General features: G+C 37.7%; 1 protein-coding gene across 4 annotated transcripts in view; it reads right to left on the reverse strand.

The window, feature by feature from the left end:
* Dock11 (dedicator of cytokinesis 11) overlaps positions 1-18,923 on the reverse strand; it is a 197,578-nt gene that overhangs the window by 102,126 nt on the left and 76,529 nt on the right. For all 4 annotated transcript variants that reach the window (XM_042702479.1, XM_042702477.1, XM_042702478.1 and 1 more), the window contains 8 exons: positions 16,943-17,120; positions 16,471-16,550; positions 13,836-13,919; positions 10,005-10,145; positions 8,661-8,873; positions 5,128-5,250; positions 2,940-3,022; positions 69-191 (listed from right to left, as the gene is read on the reverse strand). In XM_042702479.1, the coding sequence (XP_042558413.1) occupies positions 69-191; positions 2,940-3,022; positions 5,128-5,250; positions 8,661-8,873; positions 10,005-10,145; positions 13,836-13,919; positions 16,471-16,550; positions 16,943-17,120 (1,025 nt within the window). The remainder of the gene's footprint in view (positions 1-68; positions 192-2,939; positions 3,023-5,127; positions 5,251-8,660; positions 8,874-10,004; positions 10,146-13,835; positions 13,920-16,470; positions 16,551-16,942; positions 17,121-18,923) is intronic.

Below are 18,923 nucleotides of genomic sequence, written 5' to 3' on the forward strand. Positions count from 1 at the left end.
AAGCACACTACCACTAAGCCACATTCCCAGCCCTACATGTATTTATTGAAGTAATTTGTTACACTTACTTCTTGTATTCTGGGAGCAATTTGAGGATGTCTTCATTTGAAAGCTTGCTGCTGTCTTGTTTATATAAAGGAGAAAATCTCCCATCCAGATCCAATGAACCTTGAGTATCTTTGAATATGGGTCTAAAACAGCAATAGAAAAGTTTCTATCTAAAAATAGCCTCTATTTAAAAATATACTCTGGTGGGACTAAAAAACTTTGGAAATAGTTTGGTTGCTTCAAACATGTGTCAACTCTACAATGTTATAATTCCATTCCTAAACATGTTTACACATGGTATACATGAATATTCACAGTAGATATGTTATAGCCCTGGACTGAAAATAACCTAGATATTCATCAAAAAACAAATTGTGAATGAATGAACAAATTGTGGGATATTATATAAATTGAATTACTGATACACACAATAGTATGGATAAATCTCAAAAAACATACTGAATAGAAGAAAACAAACATAAACATAGTATAGCATGATTCTATTTCTAGGTCTAGGATAGATAAAAATTATTCCATAGTGGTGATCAGATTGCTAGTTGCCTGGGGTGAGGATGGAATGCTTGACTTGACAGAGCCATGAGTCAACTTTCTAGGAGTGATATATATGTTGTATATTTTGGTTAGAGTGGTGGTTTTACTTGGGATTCTCTTTAAGTTGGACATTTAAATTTTATGTATTTTACCAAAGGTAAAATATATCATAATAAAGTTGATGAGATTAAATTAAATCTTTAAGATAGTATTAGCATTTACTGTATGTGCATAACCATATGAAATTGAATTTTTCCTTCCCCTCTTTTTCCTTTTTATTTACTTATTCTTGTTATTATTGGTCATGGGGCTTGAGCACTATTCCCTGAGCTTTTGTGCTCAAAGCTAGCACTCTACTACTTTAAGTCACAGCTCCACTTCTGGTTTTCTGGTGGTTAATTATAAATAAGAGTCTCATGGACTTTCCTGCCTCAATTGGCTTCAAACCATGATCCTCAGTTATCAGTCTCCTGAATAGCTAGGATTATAGGTATGAGCTACCAGTACTGGCTCTTTTTTTCCATTTTTTGTTTTTGGGTCCGGTCGTGGGGCCTGAACTCTGGGCCTGGGCGCTGTCCCTCAGCTCTTCAGCTCAAGGCTAGCGCTCTACCACTTGAGCCACAGCGCCACTTCCGGCTTTTTTCTTTTTGCTTATGTGGTGCTGAGGAATCAAATCCAGGGCCTCATGCATGCAAGGCAAGCACTCTACCACTGAGCCACCTTCCCAGCCCTCTTTTTCCATTTTTAAGTTGCCAATTTACTCCTAAAATGGGAAGCAATATATAATCACTCAACCTTTATAGCCAGAAATATAATTCCTCCTGGCAGAGCCTCTATAGATATGGTTAAAGGTCTGATTAACTCCACTGTTCCTACTTCAGGTGTGGTGCTTTTATTTTCCAGTAACTTATTTAACAGTAACTTATCATACAGCTTTAAAATATCTTAGGCAAGCTTTTAGAGAGAATTCTTGCTACTGCTGAAAACAGAGTTCCCCATCAAAACTGGGGATCAAAGCTGCTTTTTTGAAGATTTCAAAATCTTTTGTATTTCCTTTTGGTAAAACAGAATCAAGCAGTTAGTGCTACTGCCCAAAGGGGAGCAGTAAACCACAGTAGTCAAAAGTAGGCCTTGGAGTTAGGGGCTTCATGTTCATATCCCTACTCTGCAATATGGTATGTGAATTTGAGCAATGACTTCATTTTCTTTTACTTCTGTGACTCAGTTTCCTTATATCTAAGAAAACATAATTAAGCACTTAACACCACTGAGTGTTCTGAACAGTCAACAACAATAACAACAACAACAGTAGCGGCAGCAGCAATTGACTTTTCAAGCCAAAGCATTACAGGTATGCTTATATTTATAAGCATACTTTACTTTCTAGAATATTCACATGTACCAAACTCTCTACTCTTTGACCATTTGGGTATCCCTGGCTATCTTTTTTTTAACCAATCTACAAAACAAGAAAGATGTATTAGCATATAAAACATTAAAACTTTCTACCAAACAGCATGATGATTTATATCATCCTGTTATTTAACTCTTTATCTATCACCATGTAATGGAGAGAAGAGTTAATTAACTTAGAATTTCCTATCCATGTGCTATTCCCCAGCACCAAATGAACATAATTGATTGAATTATTCAGAACATGGTGCCCTGTCCCCATGAGTTCCAGTTAGTTGTACAGGCTGTACCATAACAAGCCGAGACAGTTGTACTTCAAAGTTGGGATACGGGAAAAAACATGTTGTAAGTCATCACCGTGTATAGACTTGCAAGATTTGGATAAAACAGCATAAGCTACCATAACATAAAAGGCTCGGTAATATGTACTTTCAAATACACTGCCCTCAATAAGTTAACTAAACTTGTTACCACAAAGTAAGAAAATCGATTAATTATACACTTGCACTTAATGATCACATTCTGTGTCATCAAAAAAATTAGCACATTTTCTACAATCATTCCATGATAAGATGTTCAGGCTATAAACTCAGCCAACTCTGAAATAATGAGCATATTGTACATAATTCATTATAATATCTAGTTTTCTGGAAAAAATTCCATCACTTTAGCAAATAAGCTCTGCTTTAAAGCACAACAAAACAAAGGGGGATCAGTCAGGTCAGTAATAAAAGCCAAAGAAAATTTTGCAAGGGTCTCGAAAGGGATCTCTGATGCACAAAAAAATTCTAAGGACTTTTATATCCTAAGCATCTGAACATACAACTGGCCTGCCAAGACAAGACTAATGAGTGCTACTAAGGACATCAGCCCTTAAGTTCACAGATGACTTGAAATAGAAAGGGCAGGATTATGTTTACACAAACCTGGCAGCCCAAGCAAACGGCATTCTGTATTGTCCAAGGCGGCTACACACTTGCTTAGCTGTCCTGTGCACCTTCTGGGCTGTCTAAGATCAGAAAGAAAAAAAGATAGGGAGAGTCATCTGGAAAAAAAATAGCCTCCCCAATTGACCAATACAGAAACACCAAAAAGGTACAAAGCAATAAAGTACCACACATAAAATACAACATACATCGGCTGTTCATTTTGCAAGACTTACACATTTCTTAAAGGTTTGTTGTTTTCTCATTAACAGAGACTTCTCATATTAGAAGATAGACAAGACAGGTGTAGGTTATTTTTGTGCCAAAGACCTCTACTAAGACCATTTTAAGGAGCTTTGACATGTGTGTCCTTTAGCATAGCAGGCAGACACTTATCATTCTTGGGAGAAGTTTGTTCTGGATACAGTTGATCTTTCTACTCCCAAGATAATGCACAAGCGACAAGAATCAATGTAATTAGTTTAGTGTAGGCAGGAGCCGTTGTCTGTGCAAGGAATGAGATGACAACAGAGATAAGTTGCCTACACCACCTAAATGGGCCATGAAGGGGTTGTGAAGCCCTGGCTGGATTTTTATCCCTAGAGATATGGAATTGGAGAAGCCTTTATCTACATCCTCAAGACTTCACAAGCTAGTCATATGTCTCCTCTGCATCATTCACGTAATAAATATGCAAAATATGCAATGTAGTGCCACATACAACAGATTAGTAATCCTCTTTTGTGTGTGTTGGGACTTGAATTCAGGGCCTGGGCAATGTCCTGTAGCTTTTTTTTTTTTTTTCGCTCAAGGCTGGTGCTCTATCACTTGAGCCACAGCTTCACTTCTGGCTTTTTGGTGGTTAATTGGAAATAAGACTCTCTCAAACTTTTCTTCCCAGGCTGACTTTGAACATCAATCCTCAGATCTAAGCCTCCGGAGCAGCTGGAATTACAGGCACCAGTACCCAACCTGATGACTCTTCTTAAAATTTTTTTATTGTTATTATAAAGGTGATGTACAGAAGAATTAGAGTTATATGCCCAGTAATTTGATGATTGTTAAACACACAGTAGCTGTAGTGCTACTGGTGAATTGTGCTACAAACCTCATCAAGCCTCAGTTTTCTCATTTATAACATGAGAGGATGGGATTAGATGACTTTTTAAACATTTGGATGTGATGTGTAATGATGATATATAGGTTAGCATAATGCTGTTGGCATAATGGGGAGTATGCTCTTCACCCCTGTTTCACTAATTATTTTTAGGATAAGTCTTGCCCTAGTGCATACCTGAGCCATGACCTGCCTATTAGATGCTTTCTATCATTACTGGGATTACAGGTGAATACTATTTCACCCAGTTTCTCGCCATGGAGACAAGAGTCTCATGGACTTTTCTGCCAGGGTTAGTCTGATACCTCTTTCCTCCCAATCTCAGCCTCCCACATAGTTTGAGATGACAGGAGCATAACACTTCATCCACCTATGGGTCAAGAGGAGGCCTCAAATTGTGATCCTCCTGTTCTCAGCCTCCTAAGTCGCTAAGATTTTTAGGCATGAGCCACACTGGCATTTGGCTAAAAGTTGCCAGCTTTTGCTGTTGTCACTTAAGTACATTCGGCAAACCAGAACAGCAACAACAAAAATCCCTACCATTTTATTGTACTTGCAAATCATGAAAGAAAGACGTAACATTGGAAAAATGTAAGAAAGGTAAAAAGTCAACAAAAATGGTAGCCCTTTGGATTAAATACATGGGAGTCCAGAGAAACACTCCTTGTCTGGAGTGAAATGGGAGGATAGATTGGCATGTGGACACTTAGAGACTGGCTCTCCTTTCCCAGATCTGACTGGCATCCTCCTTAGGCTGTATGAAGTACTGGCAGTGAAGGAAGGCGGTAACTGCCAGAGGATATTATCTTGACTCGTGTATATGGCCTTCAGCTCTTATTTTGATAAGCCAGTAGAAAACAAATTATTATGCTAACATTATAAGATGAAAAGGGGAAAAGACCATGTTCAAGCTGCAGCATACCTACTCACGTAACGCACAATATGAAAATTTGCAGAGAATATTATTTATTTTCTAATTTAAGAGGGGTCTCCGACAGTGTCACTTAAAATATCAGTACAAGGTAAAGTCTAAAGTAATCTCAATTGTGTACAAATAATGTTTATAAATACCTTTACTGGATCTGAATTTTTGATGTAGGGTTCTGCACAATGTGTGATATTCCCTTGTAACACCTTTTCAATTCTGGCAACTAGAAAAATTTCAGGATGTGGATTTGTCACTGAGAAAATACCCTGGAAAAAATTTACTTTAGTTAGACTTTTATGTAATACTATGCATATGGCTATTTGATTAACGATATGTTTAGTATAGAATGCTGACATTACACATTAAGGTCATACTCAAGTTTTCTAGAATAGGCAGTACTTAAAAAATTTTTGTAGACAAGGTCTCATTGTGGGCTGGCCTTGAATATGAGATCTCATTGCCTCTACCTCCTAAGTGCTGGGTTTACAGGTGTGCACCACCACAACCAGTAGGTAGCACTTCTTTTCTTACAGATTTCAAAGCTCCCAGTGTTCTTTTTTATGTTTTATCCGTTGTGAGGCTTGGATTCAGGGCCTGGGTGCTGTCCCTGAGCCTCTGTGTGCTCAAGGCTAGTACTCTACCACTTGAGCCACAGTGCTACCTCCAGTTTTTGGGTGATTAATTGGAGATGAGTCTCACAGGGACTTTTGTGTCTGGGCTGGCTTTAAACCGAGATCCTCAGATCTTAACCTCCTGGGTAGCTAGGATTACAAGCATGAGCCACTGGTGCCCAGCCCATTGTTCATTTTGAAATGGATTTTATATTTAGTTACCAACTTCACATCTATTAACCTCTTAAGTACAGGTGTCACTATTGTATATTAGCAATAAAATAATGTGTATTTCTCAAGTGGAACTAGATATACATTTTTTAATGCAGCTGCATGTAACTATAGAGTAGCTACTCACACTTAATTAATAGTGATTACAGTTAAAAAGAAAATCCTTTACCATTATGCCCAATATAAAAACTAAATCACCTTATACAAAACACTCCTTTGTTGCACTTAGAAAGAATTCTGGTGCTTTGAATGCAATGGCAACAAACAGAAAAACTCAAATACTTTGTGTAGGACACTAATATAAAAGCAACCCAAGTTGCATATTGCTTTAAATATCTGTGGGATAACCTTATCATCCTCCATCTTCTTTGGCTCCTTCCAAATATAGCATCATCTAAATACTGTATTAGTTGGTTTTGTTTGTTGCTTGAAGGAACACCATACAAATGAACTTGAGGAGAAAAAAAATCCATCACCAAGTCTGTATTGACTTCTATTTTTTCTGTTTGGTACATTCCCAATTTTGTTAATAGAGTGATTTTCAGTTTTTAAAGCATATCAAACAGAGTATCTCATCTGTTCCAAAAAGAAGCTGCTGAAGTAGATGTGCACGAGAGAAAACAGTGTAAGAGTCTAGCAATTTCCCTGAAGTCAAAGACTTATAATGAGCCTGGTTAATGGCTGATTCAGCTTTAATCTCCCAAGAAGCAAGCATGGAATAAAGTGGGTAACAGCAGCTCAGGAGTCATATTCCCTGGGTTCTAATTCAGGCTTTGCTATTTATGGTTTAGACAAGTCTGATTTCTCCTTCTTCTTTTTTTTTTTTTTACAGTCTCAGGTTTTTCATCTGTGCAATGGGGATAGTAAGAGTAATAACAATTTCATATAAACCTCTTGCATATATTCAATGGAATGAAGCACACATGGTGGGGGCTGGTTATTACTGGGGTAGCCCATCAAAGTGTGTCAAGGTCACAGAACTTGGCTTCTAGTACTGCCGGAACATGCTGCTCGAGCTGTGAGCTGGGGTTGGCAGACTGCCCTGCAGAAGGTATGCTGAGCAGTGTACCTAGAGAGTAATCTTTAAAAAACAAATTCTAGTTGTTTCTTTCCCATCCTGCCCTTGCCACAGTTGAAGTTCTTTTTGAAAAACTTTCCTAAGTGCTTCTGTCATGTTAAAACCTGTGTATGTGTATTTGTTTTTGCCATGAGTTTTTCCTGTGTTGGCAGACTGGTCTCAAACTCTTGGTTTCAAAAGATTCTCCTGCCTCAGCCTATTAAGTTGCTGATACTAGAAGTGTATGCTACTACATGCAGAAAGATCCTACATTGCTAAATCAATGGAATACCATGTTAATCTTAAATACAAATGTGACTTGTCTCTATACATTATACAGGATAAACATGACATTAAGTGGATACATTAGATATAAAATAGCATGCATATGTTTATAATATGCATAATGTATACAATGTACATAAACCAAACATATCTGGAAAGGTATTTACCAAACTGTTATTATATATGAGGTAAGTGTCGCTTCTGTATACATTGTATAATGTCTGCATTTTCTGCCTAAAAAATGTACTTATCTTTATAACTATAAAGGAAAAAAATCAACATTTTTATTTGGGGAAAATTCAATCTCTTCAGCACATAAGCAGCTTGTTGATATACCTCTTTGGACTTTACTCCTACCCATTTTCTTTCATTTCCTTTCAGTTACAGAAGCCCAGAGGGCAGACCATCAGCTCTGATCTGCCTAATCTCTATGGCATCCAGTCTGGTCAGAGGTCAGAATGCCAAGGAACTGTTAGGACTCTTATCTAAAGAGGATTCTTGGCACCAGACAGAACAGAGGAGCATGAAGCTGGGACCCATCTCTTTTCAAGTAGAACCCGTGTATCTACTAAAGAAGGTGTGTATGCGTGTGTGCGTGTGTGTGTGTGTGTGTGTGTGTGTGTGTGTGTGTGTGTGTGTACACTGAACTCAGGGCCTGTGTACTGTCTCTTAGCTTTTATGTTCAAGGCTAATGCTCTACCACTTAAGCCACAGCTCCACTTAGGCTTTTTGGTGGTTAGAGATAAGAGGACTTTGCTGACTGGGCTGGCTTTGAACTGCGATCCTCTGATCTCAGCCTCCTGAGTATCTATCATGACAGGCATGAGCCACCTGTGCCTAATTTATAGAGTTTATATTTTTGTGACACTTCTAGGGCTTGAACTCAGGGCCTGGACACTGGCCCTGAGCTTATTTTAGTCAAGGCAAGTGTTCTACCACTTGAGCCACAATTCCACTTCTGGGTTTTTAATTGTTTTTATATGAGATAAAAATCTTATGGACTTTTCTGCTCAGGCTGGCTTCAAACTGCATTCCTCAGATCTCAACCTCCTAAGTAGCTAGTATTACAGGCATGAGCCACATGTGCCTGGCTCTATAAAGAGTTTTTGTGCTCCATTAAAACTACCTACTCATAATGGACATGGTAATTTAGGATCCATTTTTCTTGAAAATGTAAATTTTGGACACCTTTTGTTTTTGATCAGAACATACAAACAGAGGTGTGTGTGCATCTCCATTCTCTGTCACCAAATACTTCCTTTGAATCTCACATTATTGTTGCACTGAAAATATTACTTTGCCAGTATGTTATCAACATGTTCTTGGTTTTCCATCTTTCCCTGTCTCCTACTTCAATCATTAGAGAAATATACACACACAAATCTTCCAAGAGATGGAATGTCATTAAAAATTGGCCGGAAACCATGAAATAATGCAAGGATGTTGTTGTTTCTTGTTCTGAGTATGTTACTAAGGCAAAAGATCACTCTACCTGCTTTATACAGCGTAACTGTGATTCAGCGATTCCATGAATGAAAGACTCAGGTGACGAGCCCTTTGGGTTTCCATCATTGACTAGTTGGGCTGAAACACCCCACAGCATGTCACGAACAGATGGGGGGTTCAGGTCTATGTGAAAATCAGCTGAAATCTTACAGTTGTTTTTTATGTCAAATAAGGCAAGATTGATAAAAAAGGGCTCAACCTGGAAGCGAAAACAGTTACATTTTAAAACAGAAGTTTGGGAGGAGGGGGAATGTATAAAAAGAAGACACAAATTACAAGATGATGTTTTTATGTTAATGTAGTTCCTTTCTGAGTTCATCATTTAGCTCAAACTGCATTATAGTGATTTGCCTAGAAGAAAGAGTGTTTAAGATAAAAGATTTAATCAAATGTTAGCTTCAATCAGGTGTAAAGAATTTCACAACTTATACAAATTTTGAAAGATACATAGAAATCGAAAGCTACATTTAAACAAAAACAATTACCCACAGATAAGTCATTGTTTGTATTTAGAGAATACTCCTCCCAATAATGACAATATTTACAGCAGAAAGACATCTTTAATTTTGTCATGTTAAAACTTTTACTGCGCTACACATTTCCAAACCATTACTATCAGTCAACATCAAATTACTTGACAAAAGCTTTGTCCTATCAGCAATTTTGGAAGACATGATTCCTCCCTACAGATGGCATTTGAGAGCTGGTCACAAAGAGAAATTTCATGCCAGATGGCATAAAGATGAACTCTTTACAAGTGGAAAAGTGCTCCGGTGCATTTCTGCCACTTCAGTTATTGCTATGGATATTTTTATAACTAGAAACCAAAAATAGGGATGAGAAGAAAATATACTCTCCAAAGATTGTACAGTTTCAATTATTTTTTACCAACTCCAAATGATGCATGGCACCTGGTTATTATGTAGACCAAAACAAATGTCATTCTATAGAACAGACTGCACAGCCTGTGTCCTCCTGTGGCTTTGGTGACACTTAAGTCATTGCTATGAACCAGTTTCACACAATAAATTGTATTTCTACCAGAACTCATAAATGTGAGGACTTTTCAGGTTTTGGGGTAGGGGAGCATATATCCCCCCCATCCTCAAAGGCAAAAACCCTCTTCATCTGCCATTCTAGGCAAGGCTTTCATAAATCCTCTCAAGATGAGAGCACATTTACATTTTGGCAAGAGAACAAGGTATACGAAGTTCTTCCATGTCCAATTTATCATAATATACAGCAGTAGAATTTTCATCTAGTAAATTAGTTCTTAGTCATAAGAAAGGAAAAAACTGTAAATTAGCATAGAAGGAAAAGTCATACATACATTTGTGGGTGGTCCTTTTACATTATCTCCAATGTGACCCAAGATATTGAAAGTTAAATCATGGCAATTTACCAGGAATCGTTTATTACACTTTTCTTCAAATGGCTTTATATCAGGTTCAATTCCTGAAAAGTCCAGCCTCTACAAAATAGTAAGAATTATTGCAATATTTTTATTATCTTTAAGTAGTTGTACATAGAAGTTGACTTTCAACAAAGCAGTTTATCAGTATAATGCATCTTGATCGATGTCACCCCTTTCAACAAATCATCTTTTAAAAAAGATAGTGTTCACATGAATAAAGATTGAGAGAGACTCAGATTAATAGAGTGGAAGTGGCAGAATTCCAACAGTTCTCTCCACATTCCTCCTTTCAACTCTTTTTTTTAAAATGTTTTCATTCAGAAAGCCTTTATGGAGCTCAAACACTAATGGAGAAGGCCTAGAGGAGATGAGAAGAGTTTGATCTAAGGTAATGAGCAAGTCTCATATCCACATCATAGCCTACAAAGCCCTGTATGACACAATTCCCTGCTTCTTCTCACTCTTTGACCTAATCTCCTACCATTTTTCCCTTTTCCCCTATCTCTCTGCTCCAACCTCTCTAGCCTCCTTCCCTTTTACCAGCATACCCAGTAGAGCCATAGCCCCAGGGCCTTTGCACTTTCAGATTCTGTCACAGGAACCTTCTTTGCACAGATAGATGCAAAGCTTGTTCCTGTAATATCTGTGATCAATTGGACTTCCACAGAGAGACCTTTTATGACTCTCTGTAGAAAATCACAGACTTCTTGACAGTCCATGCTCACTTTCTGTGATTTTTCTAATATTAATTTTTAATTATTTCATTGCTTATTGTTTATCTTCTCCCCTCCCCCTTAAAACATATGTTCCAGGATAGCAGAATTTGTTTGCACTATCCATTTCCCAAGAGGCAAAATAGAAAGGAATATGTTATGGGAGGCCACAGAAATCACACAAAGGTGTCTGACTTAGGTGAGCAGAACCAAGTTCCATGTGGGATGTGTTGAATTTGTGACATTAGTAGGTAGTTGGAAAACTAAGAGAGGCCTGGGGTGGGAATCTGGATTTAGGTGTCAGGGTTATCTAAGGAAACAGGTGGCCAAGAGGGGTGAGAGATTACAATGTTCTTTGGTGCCATTAAATACAATTGTGATCTAGTGGTAGTAAGATTCTTCAGTATAAAGGATGCTAAACTAAGTGAAACATTTAATTTCCAAGCTGGGTGAGAAGACCACCTACGTCTAACTAATAAACAGCAGGAGAGTCATATGCTTAGAAACCTAATAAACACAGACCTCAACTTCAAACAGAGCTGAGGGATGTACACTGGCAATGAGATATATTTTTTACAAACATTGGTATTTTAAGATTAAAAACAAGTTCAAAACAAAAGATACTGGGAGTCAAGGAATTTCTTGGAGGGAAATTGAAGAATCTATTTCTTCTCATAGAAACCCCTAGAAACCTCAGTTCCCCAAGGCTCAGGCAACCTAAGTTCATCTGTTCATTCAGAACAGCTGAAACAGACTTACATTTTACTCACAAATGGGAAAAAAAGTATAGATTGGGAGACAATTTCTTTTCCTTTCATGAAGGCCATAGTCACTTCAGGCAGGAAATGACTGGGTGAATTTCAGCAAAGTACACTGCCAGTATGGAAAATTCAAGCCAAGAAACACAAAAATTTTTCTCAATTACATAAGTAATCCAAGCCATGACAGGTATTGTGCCCAAAGAATCTTAGATAATTATAGCTGTCCTAACTTGGCCTGTATTACTAACAAAATCCACCTTAAAAAGGCTTACTGCATATGTGACCCTGAAGATGAATTTCTCCATCTGAGTCTATTTACCTACAAAAGCAATACAAATGGACAGGACAGCTTCCCCTTGAACATGTGTCTTGTCCGTGGAATCAGAGAAGGCAAGCCATTGCCATACAGAGCAATCCTAATGTTCACCCATTTATCTGTTCTCCTGTCTTACTCACACAGTGGAATGTGAAGAGGAACTGATCAAAGCGTACCAGGCTCCAAGCCTTTCCCTTCTGAGGCCTCTCAATGCAATGTTAAGACATATGGCCTTTCCAGATAGCTCAGTTTGAGCATCCCCTTTGGTCAGCGAATGTTTCATTATTCCCTAAGGTCATTGGTTAAAAACAAACAAACAAAAACCCAACAACCCATGTCTCTCCACACAAGCTGTGGCCTAAAGAGAAAGCTGAAATTATGGCTTGGCAGTTCACTTAGGAAAGGTACTTGCCACATTCAACATCCATTACTCTGTGGCAAGACTGTCTTCCATAATAAATATCAAATTCAATTGTGCTTAAAACTTCATCACAAATGTTCGTTTTTCTCTCGCTGTAGCTCACTGATAAACAACTCAAATATAAAATCAGTTCAGTTTCATGACCACAAAAACACTACACCACAAGTTTTCTAAAGATACTGGATTTCATTTCAACCACAGTCAATTGCCTCCTTTGTGTACAATGAAAGAGCCTGACATGTCCAATTAAGGCACAGTCATCAAGAGGAAATCAAAAGCTCAGACACACTTGGACCAAGTACATTTCTGAATGAATATCTTCAAGCTGACATTCCTGAGGCTGACTAGTCTACTTCCTTTTTACAAATAATCACACAACTGGGGACTAAAGCAAAATAATACTTCTGGGAGGAAAAGGAAAATTAAAATTGATTTCTCCCAATAATTTATTTTATCTCACATGTTTATTAAAGAAAAATGTTTACATTATTTGTATCCTATCTGCTTTTTTCAATTTCACACCAAATATAAAAATTCAAATAGAGAACAAAACCAAAATAAAATCAGTCTTTCCCAAAGTATTCTATATTATCATACAATTTTTTTATTGAGGAAAAAATGTAGTCTTTATGTAGTATTTGTCTATTTCAAACAAAATTGGAGATTTTAATTGGAAATCTCATGTAGAAAAAAGGGACCAAAAAATCTGCCCCTCCAAATAGTTTTTTTTTCTTGAAATAGTCTAAGTTAACACTGCTTATAATACTTATGTACTATATATAGACTTTTTCCATTCAAATAAGTCAGAGATTTAATTAGAAAATACCATGGAATTAAATCTAATATTTTATAAATACAAACACCTTACTACAAAAAGTACCTATGAGGTCAAAGAACACATAAACATATACTTTGCTATAGCACTCTCCAGGTAAAATTGTATTAAGCCAGATATGAAAATTATTCCACCTCTACATGTCCACATCAAATGTGGAAAATAAACTTCATTTGATTCAGTACAGAGTACAGGGACTTGAATTCAGGAGCTTGCATTCTCACTTGGCTTTCTTGCTCATGACTGGCACTCTACTGCTTGAGTCAAATCTCTTCATCTGGCTTTTTTTCCCCTGATTATTTAGAGATAAAAAGTCTTACAGATTTTTCTTTACAGGCTGGCTTCAAACCTTAATCCTCATATCTTGCCTTCTGAGTAGCTAGGATTACAGGCATGAGCCACCAGAACCTGGCTGACCCAGCATTCTTTATACTGAAGTTCAAAGAACACTGAAATCATCTGTAAACATTCTTTAGTTTATCCATATTGAGAAGCGACAAGATAAGAATTTAGGAAACCCAGAAAATACACACTCTCTCTCTCCCTATACTAATTTCTTAAGTGACAGTCCTTGAATGAGATAAATATGAAAACCTATGATTCCCCACTAGAGAAAATATAAATGATTTCAATATTTCACAAATATCATTTATCTGATTAAGCAATAGTTCTTTCCGGGGTTCTTTAAAAGAATATAATACCTGAACTTCCGAGTCAAAAGAAAAGAGATTCTGTCTTCCATCTCCTCTACTGAGTTTGTTTAGTTGTTCTGTTTCTCTTCCATACTAAAATTAAAACATATATGAAATATTACTTCATTTCCTTCAAAGCAGTATTAAATGCAATTTAAATATATAGTTTATGTGAAACTTGCAGTTGGACACAAGTATATCATTCCCCATTTTTTTGCCAGTCTTGGGGCTTGAACTCAGGGCCTGGGAACTGTCCCTGAGCTTTTGTGTTCAAGGCTAGTGCTCTACTACTTGACCCACAGCTCCACTGTTGGCTTTTTGGTGGTGAGTTGGAGGTAAGAGTCCCATGGACTTTTCTGACCAAGCTGAATATGAACCATGATCCTCAGATCTCAGTCCCCTGAGCAGCTAGGATTACAAGGATGAAATACCTATGCCTAGCTCACTTTCCATTTTTATATACTTAAGCTAGGTGAAGGATGTCTGCTTGGTTGGGGAGTTAAATATCACCATCACTATGACCCACAATAAGGTATATGCTCTCTGTGCATATCTTCATAATACAAGTTTGTACTCTGTAGAAAGTATAAAAAATAAATCTAGTTGGATGCTGGTGGCTCATGCCTGTAACCCTAGCTACTCAGGAGGCTGAGATCTGAGGATCGGGTTGAAGCTAGCTGTGAGACTCTTATCCGCAATAAAGTACTGAGAAAAAGTCAGAAGCAACTCTGTGGCTCAAGTGGCAGAGCTCTAGCTTTGAGAAAAGAATCTCAGGGAGAGCAGCACCAGGCCCTGAATTCAAGCCCCAAAATCAGCACCAAAAAAGAAAAAAAGAAAGAAACAGAGAAAGAAATCCAAGAGACTTTAGATGCAAAATAGGAATAAATGTGAAAACAAACTTTACATATACATAGGGTCAGTCATGAAATTTTTCTGTCCCTGTAAGAACCACATAATAGATTATACAGTCTAAGATTACAAGATTACCTGAGAGTAATATAAACTATCCTCCATAGGCTCAAGTGTTGAACCCTTTGTTTCATCTGGTGGCATAATTCTGGGAAGTTGTAGAAATTTTAGGAGGTAAGGCCTAATAGGAAAGAGGTCACTAGGAGTGTGCCTTTGAAGGTTACCTGGCCCACACAGTTCCTCTTTCACTACCTTTGCTTCCTGACAAGCATGAGTTAAAGAAGCTGTTCTACTACTCACTCCGGTGCATGTGGCCAAGTGATCATGGATTGAATTCTTTGAAACTATGAATAAAATATTTCCTCTCTTTTCCTTTAGTTTCCCTTTTCCTTCCTTCCTTCCCCTCCTCCCTCCCTCCCTCCTCTCCTCTCTCTCTCCTTCCCTTCTTCCTTCCTTCCCTTCCTTTCCTTCCTTCCTGCCAGTCCTGGGGCTAGAACCCAGAGCTCAAGATGCTGTCCCTGAACTTTTTAGCTTGAGATTGGCACTCTACCACTTGAGGCACAGCTCCACTTCTGACTTTTTGCTGGTTAATTGGAGATAAGTCTTACGGGCATTCCTGCCTGAGAAGTCTTTGAACCTTGATCCTCAGATCTTAGCCAACTGAGTAACTAGGATTACAAAAGTGAGCCTTCTTTTAACTTCTTTATAGCAGGTATTTGGTCACAGAAATGATAATGCTAATACAGGATCCAAATAAAACCTCTGAAATCACTTAAAGTGTAGACTAGAAGCTTAAGAGAGGAATACATTTAAGCCGGGCACCAGTGGCTCACACCTGTAATTCTAGCTACTCAGGAGGCTGAGATCTGAGGATCACGGTTCAAAGCCAGCTGGGCAGGAAAGTCCCTGAGACTTTTATCTCCAATTAAGCACTAAAAAACCGGAAGTGGTGCTGTGGCTCAAGCAGTAGAGCGCTCGCCTTGAGCTGAAGAGCGCAGGGACAGTGCCGGAGCCCAGAGTTTAAGCCCCACGACCAACCAAAAACAAAAAAAAGAGAGAGAGAGAGAGGGATACATTTAAAAATAGAAAAAAGGATCTAGTAAGTTTGTGTAACTCAATAATCCAGGAAGAGAAATAATGTAAAAACATACATAGGTGTGACCAGGATTTAAACAAGTTGGTTATAACATTCTAACTGATTAATATAGAGTACATAGAGCAAAATATATATCCTACTAAGGTATGCAAGGTAATTAAATCTTCAGTTTCAAAATTGGTTCATTTCAACCCGTAAAGAAGACAAAAAACTACAAACTATGTCTGTTCATCAAAATCCTTATGTGATGAAATTATTCATATACATATATTTCCATATAAATACGATTTTCATAGGAAATTATATATGTCATTTGATTGGATATCAAGTACATAATCTGCATCATTAACCCCTTGCAATAATATTTTATGAATAACTAATCAAATTGAATAAAACTATTAGAGCAAACTAATCAGGTCACAAAAACCTAGAAGTACTTCCTAGTGTCTAGAAAAAAATCTTGTTAGTCGGCAAGTCTATCTCTAAGAATACAACTTTTCTTTTACAGTCTCTGTTTCACCAATTTGCTGCGGTTTTTCACTCAAAATTGATACTGCCAAATGGAATCCATCATTAAAACTTTTATAGCTAGCCCTGCATTGTCTCAGTAGAAGGCAAGTTGCCATAAGAACGACATACCTTCATCAGTTCCGGATGCATGCTCCTTTCCAAACTGGCCATTATGTTCTCAGCTTTTCCTTGGCTGCTAGTTTCATCATCTGTAAATTCATTAAAAGCAGATGTTCCAAACCATACAGACCATTACTAATCACCTAAGAGGACTACCCTATCTCTCTGGCCCCATCCTCTCCTACGAAATTTATTGCAAAGAATTCTGATTATGAAAGCACAGGGAAAACTTTAATGGTCTTTTGAAAATCTGCCATGAATTTCTTATCCATTTCAGTCTGGTCATATTTCATATGTCAGGGCCCATGCAACACCAACTCTTTCAAAAAGTCTATCAACCTCCACAGTCACTTTTAATCAAGAATCAGGTCAACCTTCAAGAGGAAGAGTTCTATATTCACCCTGCACAAAAAAAAAAAAATTCCCATGGATCAAAGATAAGGGCTTCCCTTCAAATAATGAATCATTTAAAAATTCTGACCTTGAGTAGTTTCTACCGTTTCCTTTTTCTCTTGCACTAAACTGTCAGTATTGATCTGAATAATCTTTCTTAAAGTTATCAACCATTCTTCCATTTCCTGCTCAGTTTCAGCTGCCAGATAATGGCTGTACTTATCTAACATCTTCAGTTCAAAAGCATGACGGCGCATTTTGGGGCACTGGAAGAAGATAAAAAAGAGAAAGCATGTATTCAATTCATTAGAATTCTTCGCAATTCATACATTTTATTGGTGTGTGTATTTTTACCTCAACTCAGCACATAGGTGTGTGAAATACTCATACTCCTAGGTAGTGAATGACTGGATCACATATGCTTGTTGCTCCCCTTAGGATTACGATTTGGTGAGTAGGTGTTATCATTTCTGGCTCATGGAATCTCTCACATTTAGAAAATCAAACTAGTACCAGCAAAATAAGCAAGTATTTTTACTATTTCTACCCTGTTTAAACTTATCCTTGCATTTTGATAGCTTTTAAAAATTAGAAATAAAAAAAACAAGCTTAAGCTGGGCATTGGTAGCCCACACTTGTAATCCTAGCTATTCAGGAGGCTAAGATCTGAGGATCACAGTTCAAAGCCAGCCTTGGCAGGAAAGTCCATGAGACTCTTATCTCCAATAAACCACCAGAAAACCGGAAGTGGCACTGTGGCTCAGAAAAGTTCAGGCAGGGACAGTGCATAGGCCCTGAGTTCAAACACTAGGACCAACACACACACACACACACACACACACACACACATACCAGATCACAGGCCCTGAGTTCAAACACCAGGACCAACACACACACACACACACACACACACACACACACACACACACACACACACACACACACACACCAGATCACAGGCCCTGAGTTCAAACACCAGGACCAACACACACACACACACACACACACACACACCAGATCACAGGCCCTGAGTTCAAACACCAGGACCAACACACACACACACACACACACACACACACACACACACACCAGATCAGGCCCTGAGTTCAAACACCAGGACCAACACACACACACACACACACACACACACACACACACACACACACACACACCAGATCAAATGTGATCTGAAACAAATATAGTAGTAATTTTAGATCACATGATGAATATAGATGCTTGACTGACTTTTAAACATAATATCAGATGTATTACAGTAACCTAAAAGACCACAGTTGGTTTGTGTTAAATTGTGACTCTCAGTAAGATACTTGGAAGTGGCCTATAATGTATATTCATACACAAGGAAAATAAAAGCTTTTCCTGTCTTCAAATATAATGACCCACTCTTACTTTACCATGCTCTGTCATGACAAAAGAAATGCAACATTACCCCCTGCCAAGTACTTCAGTATTAATTTCAAGGAAGGTTGAGGAATCATTATTCTTCACTACACTGTAATTATTCAAGAAGGAACTAAGAAAGCTTCTCCTCATCTTTAAAGCAGAGAAAAAAGATAAAATTTAACTGTGGTAGCAAATCATAAAGATTTATATATTTGAAAAGATTTGGAGGGAGAGTCATAAATAGGTAATTGTGGGATCAGTACAAAGAAAGGTCAATATAGACTAGGTATAATTGAGAATATCCAAAAATTGTATGTGGCATCTATCTTCCAGTAAAATAGGAAAGCTCTTATTATATTTGAAAAGCACCTTTGGGCAGGAGCTGTAGCTCAATAGTTCAGCTAGGAATGCTCAAACCCTGGATTTGGAGCAAAACAAAACAAATAAAAAGCACCTCGTATTTATACAAGTATTTATACTCTTAAAAAGTGTTTTGTATTTCAAACTCATGGAATCTAAATACAGTATATAGGCATTAATAATCCCCCTTTGCAGTAGCTCATATCTATAATCCTAGCTACATGGGCAATTCAAGTTTGGAGGATTGATGTTTGAGGCCAACCTGGGGGAAATGTTAGTGAGACCCTATCTCAAAGAATAAGTTG

The sequence above is a fragment of the Dipodomys spectabilis genome, unplaced genomic scaffold (genome assembly GCF_019054845.1).
Source record: "Dipodomys spectabilis isolate Male_0828 unplaced genomic scaffold, ASM1905484v1 ptg000325l, whole genome shotgun sequence".
Taxonomy (NCBI): Eukaryota; Metazoa; Chordata; class Mammalia; order Rodentia; family Heteromyidae; genus Dipodomys; species Dipodomys spectabilis.